General features: G+C 38.6%; 1 protein-coding gene across 1 annotated transcript in view; it reads right to left on the reverse strand.

The window, feature by feature from the left end:
* Positions 1-9,404, reverse strand: part of LOC104280449 (glutamate carboxypeptidase 2-like) — a gene marked incomplete at its 5' end in the record, with an annotated part of 29,068 nt that extends 19,664 nt beyond the window's left edge. Inside the window, 4 exons of the mRNA XM_009878102.1 lie at positions 524-649; positions 5,052-5,153; positions 5,923-6,109; positions 9,296-9,404. Coding sequence (XP_009876404.1) covers positions 524-649; positions 5,052-5,153; positions 5,923-6,109; positions 9,296-9,404 — 524 coding nt within the window. The remainder of the gene's footprint in view (positions 1-523; positions 650-5,051; positions 5,154-5,922; positions 6,110-9,295) is intronic.
* Positions 9,405-9,743: the final 339 nt, after the last annotated feature.

Genomic DNA, 9,743 nt, shown 5'->3' on the forward strand with positions numbered 1-9,743 from the left:
AGTGTTTGATACCCTCAGGTAACTGAGAAACACAAATTATAGTCCTGCGCAAGTTCGGGTCAAATTAATTTTTGTACAAGAGCCAAAGAGTCATAAAATAGATTGTCTTCTTACATCCCTACTGAAGAAATAACAAGAGTGGATGCCTGAGGTATGCGCGTGATTATGTTCTTTCCTCTTAGGCCATGGAAATCTGCAGAAATCCGTAGTTTAAAAATATTTGTATGACAGGGACGTTGAATAGACAAATGCAGAATTTAAAATAACCTCCACATGGTTATAGTCTCTGCCTGGTGTACAGAAACCGTTACAATCAAACAGAATATATGCACCTTAAAGCATAGCTGAACCAATAGGGAAGAAGAGTCCAGTTCAGTTAGAGTGTATTACCCAAGAATGTTAGTAATAGTTTGGAACAATTTATAACATGTGAAATATATCCCAAACACTTTAGGTAAGTGTTTCAGTCTCCTGAAATCCACTGAAGGACAGCACGAGTATCAGTTTTATAGAGAGGCATTACCTTATTCCCTCTGAAAATCTTCCCATATCTGGCAATAACGATCTTTCCTGTACAGTTAATTTCCATTTCACGTTCTAGCTTAAAGAAGTCTTCAGTGCGGCCATAATTCACATACACTAATTCACCCTGATAGAAAGAGGTAGAATTTGAAAGAAGAATGTCAATGAGCATGTGAAAAAGGAAGATGAGATCTAGTAAGAGAACAAGCTGGGAAAAATAAGCTCTGGGACTGAGTCCACTACAAATTCTTCTATGATCATGACACAATTAGGCAATTGACTTCTAAAGAATTTAGATTCCTACTATCCAAAACTTCCAGTCTTTGTCCAAAATGAAGAATGTTAAGAAACGATTTCTGAATCAAAAACTTAGAGTAAGTGCTCAGAGTACAGCATTTACTTATCTTTGCATTCTGCTTAAGTTGTACTTAGTCTTGGACAGCTGAAGTTATTTCAGGCCCAGACACAACAATAAATATCAATTGTATTTTATGCAGTAGACTGGATGATGCCAGTATGCTATGAAATTCTCAGGGTTCGACTCCTATCCAATACAGAAGCTACAGGATGTTAATAGTCAAAATAAATACACCTTGCACATGGATAACATAATCTTCATGATTTTGTTTAAACCATGTTTTCCAATATTCGGTGCGTGATTCATCTTTTTAATGTCAGCCACCTAAAACTCATGTACATTGTCTAAGAAAGTCCTGCAGGGCACTCCATAGCCAGTGAAGAGCTGGGAACCTTCCTGAGAATTCACCCTTTCCAGGAGAATTCACCCCTTCCAGGAGAATTCACCCCAAACCTGCTTGAGAAACCTATTTTAAGTAGGAATAAATTGCCCCCCTTACACACATATCATTATTATACCCCAAAGACTGCCTATAAAAAGCCTCCTAGACCAGTTTGGGGAAGATGACTGCAATTTCAGACGACTAAAACTAAGTGCCAGGAAACTCGTGCTTAGTGCATTTCTCCGTATTACCAGACACCTTCAGAGAAACCTTCAATCTATTTTCAAAAAGGTATAAGCTTGCATCTCTTATACTGATACAACCTGCTGACTAGACATGCAGGTGGTCTCACATAACGGTGAGCAGCATATCCTGACACGTCAGTGGTACCGTCATTTTGACTGTACTGGTTTCATCAGTAATCTGCTCAAGCTGTATTTAATTCTTAAACTAAGTAAAATTAACTCAGTTAGGATAAATTAATGAAATAAAGGAGGCTGTATTTAAATAAGGCAAACAGTTTCACATTTAGTAAGATTCTGATCCTCTCCCTTCAGAGAATAATTCAGGAACAAAAAGTTTATTCTTGGGGAGGCTTTTCAGAATTTACAGAGTAGCTTTCCCTCTCAGTAAAATCAAGCATAAACTACTGAAGTTAAGACAGTTCTTCCAGTCTATCGAGATTAAGAAAAAGGGGAATTTGGGCCTCCATTTTAAAATAATTTCTTTATAATATCTTGTACAGAACACCTACGCTTGTAGGCTGTTGTATTTTTTTTATGACAAATACAAAAATGTTGATTTCAGTAGTTTGGCTTACATAATTGCAGAGCTGTGAGCTTCACATTCAGGGCTCTTGCTCTACAATGGAGTGGAAAACCAAGTTGAGAGTAACACTTTATGGTGAAAAACTGCTCACACCTCACAGGGTTTTTTTACACAATGTCTTTGCTTAAGTAGATCTATCGCATAAAGAAAAGAACAGTTCTGATCTTTAGAAAAAGGTCGTGTAACAGTATCTGATATAAAGTATATAATCCATACTCATAGCATTTTTCCTGGTGCTGCAGAATAATTCTCATTTATCTAGTCTTTAGATTTCTGAAACTACAGTAAAAGATGCTTACTTGAAGATTCTAGCAATATTTGATATATTGCACAGTAAATCAGTTTTCCTTAATTAAATTCTTTTACCGCCTCTAAAAATTCTTCATCTTTAATTTTCATTAACAGAACTAAAAACTACATTGACGTGATAAATTTCTCATTAGAGCACTGTGACAGTTTTGTACATCATAATTTCCTAGTGATGTGATGATATTCCTCACGTTTATAGAACTACTACAAAATACAAGCTTTGAGGATGTCCTCATAAAATGTCTCGCCTGCGATCTCTTACTGTAGGTAGAGATCTCAAGCATACTTTTTACTTGTAATCATTAGTAACTAGACAGGAGTACTTCTAGAGTCACTTAAAAAGGAAATGAAAAGCAGAATTTTACCATTTTTATTATGCTAACCTTCCACACTACTATTATTGCCTGACACAACACGACTTTGCTACTTTGTCTGCTTTCTGCTAAATATTTCTATTAAAAGAAGCTTCTGCTCAAAACCTGTTTTCATCCTACCGTTTAGTGAGATTTAGTTAAAATACACCACACAGAAAAAGCATTTTCTGACAATCTGTATGGTGGACTAGGATATATCCCATTTCCATCTACTAAGAACATGGAATGGGTGGGAACCACTTCTAAATCTCTAGCAGGCAAGTAACTACTATCCCACCCTGAGAGTATTTAGCCTTCAAAACACAGTCACTGCCACTTGTTTTAAAAAGGAGCTGCAGAGAAAACTGATAGTGCTGGTAGCCCTGAACTGTACTTTCACAGCTCCCTGACTCAGCCAGAAAATGTGTGAGCTGCATTCTCGGCCTCTCTCAGTATGAAGAACTTGGATCATTTCTCCCACTCTCCAGGAAGGTGGTTTACTTGTGAGACAACAGTTAGCCTGGGATGTAGGTACTTTACAGCCTTCTCCCTTCATGAACTTGGAGCTTTATGCAGGAATTGTTCACAAAATTAATGAGCAGAAAGAGGACTTACGCCTGACGATTGCACTTGGCAAGTTCCAAATATCTCTCTCTGTTGCTTAGTTCTGTTATTTAATAGAACGGGGCTTTTTAACATAAAATACATAAACAGGCCTGGGAGAACTCAGAAGAGCCCTGGACCCACCAAGCATTCCCACCACTAGCTAGGTACCTGGAGCTTTTGTCAAAGTATTATGTAATAAAGAGAACATAAGCCTCGTATTTTGAACGGACAATCTATCTTTTAGGTATTGTTTTCTTCAGAAATAAAGTTCTTATACCTAGTTAAAATAAAAACACTTTCTAAAGAAGGAAGCAGCAGCTTCTTAAATTTATTATTTGCCATAACTCATCGCTTACTATAACTCTCCACAAACCAAATAAAGCATTGAGGTTATTCTCACTTTCTTTGGGGCTATCGTTTTACAATAAAAAGTCAGAACACACAAATTTTACCCTACATTATGTTCCAAAACTCCCCACTGCAATTCTTGAAACCCTCAAAGCTCTCATATCCTAGGGTACAGACTATCTGCCTGGTTCTCCTTCGAGTATCTGAGGCAAATGAATACAGGACGCCTTTTGTTTTTTTGGATTTGTACAGCTTGTTAATAAACTTCAGAAAACACATGACTAATACCAGACCGTGTGAGTAAAAGCAGGTTTCAAAGCCAGATCCAACTTCAAAGCAGAGATTGGACCAGATGACCTCTGAAGGGCCCTGAAAACCTGCATTTATTCTGTGTATGGACAGGAAAGATACCAAGAATCATAGAATCATAGAATGGCCTAGGCTGGAAGGGACCTTAGAGATCATCTAGTCCAACCTCCCTGTTATGGGCAGGGACGCCACCTCTTGACTAGACCTGGCAACACATGGGGACCGAGCGGGAATCAAACCCGCGACCTCGGTGTTGGTCATTGTTGTCAGCACTGCGCTCAAACCACTGAGCTAAGAACAACAACAACAAAAGAGTTTAATCTTACAAAATATTAATTGAACTATTAATGACCACAGGACAGAAAATTCCTGGTACACGGGCTAGCTTTACAAGCTATAGCCCGTCACCTGGTACCATCTATACAAGAAGACAGAAAGGATTACTGTGAAGCTCTGATCACAGCAACACTTTTACCACCAGCTAGAAATGCTAGCAAAAGCTATTTTCAAATATACTGTACACTGTGCAGTTATACCTGTCAGTGTGAGGCTTGGGCAAGCAGCATTTTTGAAAACCAGGTTGTTCATTTGGCTAGGTAAATATAACAGACAGGAAATAATGGCGCACAGTGACATATCTGGAGAAGCCTGCAGCAGCTCACAACATTACAGATTTATTCCCATATTTTTTAAGGAAAAGGTAAAAATTAAATCAGTTCTGACTCAAACTAGAGGAAAAAAAATAAACATATACGTATGACTGCTCAATTTGATCATTGCTCCATCACAAAACTCTCAAGAACATTAGAGCTACAACATCTTTCCTACTGGTGGTATTTCAGGTTTTGAACTAAAGCCTAACATGCAGGAATTTTCACATTATTCTGCATTGCTCTATGCTATTCTGTGCTATGCTGTGCTACACTACATTGGTATTCTGTCTTTTCCATTTCTATTATTTCTATTTTTGTCTCTTTCTGCTTCTACTTCTATTTCTGTTTCTACTTCTACTACTTCTACCATTCTACTGTGTTACCTCAGGCATTCCTTGGGCTGAAAATGCACTGTAGGGTGGCACCACATCTCTGACAGCCTCATATCCTGGAGGAGGAGGCTCAGATAATGATGTGTTGAAAATCTAGTAGAAAAGAAGAAAAGATAAAAAGCAGGCAATATGGAAAAGCAGTACTGTCTATTTAGGCACATTTCACATGCACTTGTAGTTTAAAGGACTCTAGTTTTAGAACTCTAACTGAGGAAGGGACAAAACTGTAGCAAGCACTGGACATGCTTTACAGTATGCAGGTTCAATGTGTGATCACGCAAATCGCGTCTCCACTCTTCACCCAAAATCATGCTTAAATGAACACAGAGTCCCTTAAGGTGGTCTCAGCATAGCAGATAAGAGCAGGTCAGATCATAATGGTAAAAACCACTTGCTTTCTGTTCATCCTCGGAGCTTCTACAAGCACTAGAGCTGCTCTGTAATGAACTGATGTTAAATGTGATTTCACATCTTAGGATCTAAGCTCTAATCTTCAAGAAACTGAATTTAGGACAATCACTAATACTGTATAATGAATCAGTGCAAATAATGATGCTGAACACAGTTGTTTTCCTCTTTCTAAATAACAGAATAATTCCAAAACAATTAAACTAAACTCTCTGAAATAATTTTCCTTTAATCCATGTATTTCAGTATGCTATATGAATCAGGGTAATTATTAGCATTCTTAGCACACACATTACAAAACAGAGATACAAAATACAAAAGCAAACTGGAACCCCTGCTTTCTGTGTGCTCTGGATCAGACCAAACGCCATTAAGAGAACAGAGGATAGTTTTCCTTCCTAGATGTGTGAAGGTGATTTTGTTCCTTGGTTGCAAAAACTGTTTTTTTCCGTACCTCATTTCCATGCTCATCAATTATTGAGATGTAGTTGGGGTTGGTGTCATCAGGGTAAGAGAGCAACACATCATAGTGAACCAACTGAACGGAATCCAAACCAAACTCCTTCCACTCTGCTTGGACCTGCTGTGCCAGGTGAAGATTCTCCTTTGTTCCTGCTAGGTGAGGAAGCTGTGTAAAATTGCTAGAGAAAAAGAAGCAATGAGTCAGGATGAGGCACCGCAGCTCATAATCAGAACTCCTCTTAGTGTAGCTAGAAATAACCCCCACAGAGATGACCAGATGCACCCAGGCCAAATAAGGACCCAGACTCCTCTTTATCTTCTCTTATACATAAGATAAAGGGTTTCAGTCCTGAGCCATCACAGCTGTATCTTCCTCACAGTGTGGCTTAGCGTGAATGGCAGGATGACATCAGGATTTTGTCCTTCTCTACTCCTTGTCTTCTGGGTGACCTTAGGCCAATCACTCTGATGTGCAGTGAGACTGACCTTCCTTGTGATAAAAGAATTGAGTATAATTACCTTTTTGTATTCAATTTAGAAATGTGCACAGTTACTCTGATCTCTTCTTATAATTAGCTGTATATGCTCCTTGGATCCCACCGTTTGAATCATTTTGGCACAAATACTTAGTTACCTAAAAGTTCACTCTGAGTGTGTCTGTTGACAAATGAGAGAGAATTGACAGTGGCTTAGAAACAAGAAACAGAAAAACTCAACAGCTTCTGACTTAAAAGTTATGCAGCATGAGTAACAAGCAGTGAAAGATACCATAAATAGCGAGTAACTCATTGTCTGGAAAACAAAATAAATGTCCAGACCACTTAGAAAGACCAGCGGTGAAGTGAGCTGAAGAAACTCCTCACTGAACGAGGTTGTCATCATGACGTCCTCAACCTGTCATATGGGCCACAGGAGCATGTGTGGCATCAGCTGGTGTTAATGAAGGAAATGGGATATTCAACAAGGAAGGGGTGTAAAATCAGGAAAGATTTATTTCTTGAGTTTGAGTGAGAACAAAGCCATCACACAAAGCACTCTGAAAGAACTGTGCACTTGAATAGAAATTGGAATGGAATAGAAATAGAAATAGAAATAGAAATAGAAATAGAAATAGAATAGAATAGAATAGAATAGAATAGAATAGAATAGAATAGAATAGAATAGAATAGAATAGGGCTGATCACATTAAAGCATGTTATTAAGGGCACTGTCTAACTGCCTCTTAAACACTGACAGGCTTGGGGCATCTACCACCTCTAAGAAGACTGTTCTAGTGTTCGACCGCTCTCCTGGTAAAGAAACGTTTCCTAACGTCTAGGCTAAAACTCCCCTGGCACAGCTCTGAACCATTCCCACACGACCTGTCACTGGATGCTAGGGAGGAGAGCTCAGCACCTCCTTCTCCACCTCCTCTCCTCAGGGAGCCGTAGAGGTCAACGAGATCACTCCTCAGCCTCCTTTTCTCCAAACTAGACAAACACAGAGTCCTCAGCAGCTGAATGCTCCTATATAAAACCAGGTACCTCTGATCATGTCACCATCTAGTGCCAATGCTGTACGAAAACTCCCCGTTACAGCTACAGTACCATTTTTCAGACAACATACTGAAGCAAGAGCACAGTTATGCGTTAGAGCCAACAGCTGTTTTCTGTAAGGGTTAGGAATGTTTAAGTCTCATGTCTTCATTAAAATTTTACTTATGCAACAACATTCTCCTGTATTATATTCTCATTTAACTGAATACTGTGTTTTAATTCATTTCCTCTTCTAATCTGTTGACCTGTACTGGCAGTTGTAAGCAGTGACTAAAAACCTGCTGCATTTCCCCACAGAACTGGCTGCAGGCTGTTAATGAGGTAAAAAGTTTCCTGTTGGCACAGCCACAGGGAGTTTGGAGGGCAGAAAGCAGTCCTTTTACAGAGCTGTTTAACAACAGTTGACTTTGTATGAGCCAAAACACAGGTTATGACTATAAAAAATCATAAGTCTTCAGTTTTCAGTGTCTATACAGTCAGGACATGAGTGCTACGTGGTAGAGAGAATGTGTTTTCCAGTGAATTTATCTGCACTAGTTTGTTGCAAGTGCACTTAAAATTAAACCAATGGGATTGCCACAATCCGATAAACTGAGAATGGTTTTTTAGTAATTTAGTTTTGTAGCAAGACACAATGTCATGCTATTAAATCAGGCTGGGAATTTATGGCAAACCTGATTTTGCTGATTACTTCCAAAATAACTGATCCTCTAACACTTTCTTTACAGACAAAGTACATTTCTACCAATAAACTGTGACTTCTGGTCTATTACCAACTGGAAGAAATACAGCTTTTAACAAATACTACATCCTCCTAAGAGAAAAATAATTTGCTTACAAGATCTCTAAAATAAACAAATAATAGAAGATCGGCTTCCTTGTAAAACCTCTAAGTTACAGAAATTGAGAAATTAATTACAGTAATTAAACCGTAATAGATTTTTAAAATATCTATATTATCATCTTCCATTGTTTGAATTTTCAGGTACGAATGTCAGCAGCTTTGCTCCTAGGTTTTAATGAAAGAAAGAGAGTATATTTAAAAACATCTAACTTAAAGGGTGGCTGAAATGAAAAAAAAATACTAGAAAAAATCATGGTTTTAAAAAAGACTAAAGCTTTAAGACTATTAGATTTATTGTGAACAGTTTAACATAGCATCAGACAACTAGCTGGCATCTACTATGTTTGGTTTAGCTATTCACTGTGTAGACAGAGAGCAAGCTTGGAAACTGTCTTTCTTCATTAAAGTGAGTACCAGGTCAGAATGGTTACAGATCAACACATACCTTTGCCCACAGCATGACAAAGTGTGTAGGGAGAGTAGCAATACGGTATTAAGGCCTAAGCGTAGGAAGAACTAAAAGGCTTAAGACTGGTATGTTTTTCTTCTCTTTTACATTGATGTGCTCCATTTTCCATTTAATGTATCCACATTAAAGTTCATTCATAGAGCCTAATCTGAAATGAATGTTTTTTCCATAAAGACCAATGTAAGATAAACATTGTAGGCTGAAAAAGGACACATAAGAGAAAGGCTAAACCTCTACATCAATGTCCAGGCATTCACTAAATGCTGAGCAAGAGTTTGCCTAATTTTTATTTACTGTAAGTACTGAGATTACTGACAACTGCTCCACTGTTTCCAGCACCAAGAATGAGAGGAGCAGGGATGGACAGCTTCATCAGTCGCAGCTCACAGGGACACATTAGATTAATCCTACAGTTGGGAATCTGCACACCATCCCCTGTCCATTGGCAACCACTGGCAACTGGTTGCCAGTTGTCTCTTTTTTCTTTTTCGGACTGATTAGTTTACACATTGCTTACTAAAGAAACTGCTTGATGTTTTCAGCTTTCATTTCAGCCATAAACGCCTCCTTCATGTCTTCATGAAGCCTCAGAGATGTCTTCTCTTCTGTAGGTTTTGCAAACCAGCCTGTACAACACACCAAAATTCAACAGTAAAAACACCAGAGCACTATCCCCGTGATACACACCCTTTCTCCCTGCTATCACCGTAAGATTTACACTGTGCATTTTACAGTTGTTTTTATCTGAGCACGCACCAGCAGCCACAAGCTAACGCAGGCTGCACAGGGACGGCAGTGCCACTCCCCAGCACAGCAAGAGAACTTTTTCACCTAGGAAGATACGGAGAGGAATGAAATACTAGATATTTACTCATCAGGCTTATTTTACGGTACATGCCAAGGAGACTTATCTAGCTTCCTTTAGCACCAGAGCATCACGCTGTCAGTCACACCAGTCGTACCAA

This window comes from Apaloderma vittatum, unplaced genomic scaffold, assembly GCF_000703405.1.
Source record: "Apaloderma vittatum isolate BGI_N311 unplaced genomic scaffold, ASM70340v1 scaffold15721, whole genome shotgun sequence".
NCBI classification, from domain to species: Eukaryota; Metazoa; Chordata; class Aves; order Trogoniformes; family Trogonidae; genus Apaloderma; species Apaloderma vittatum.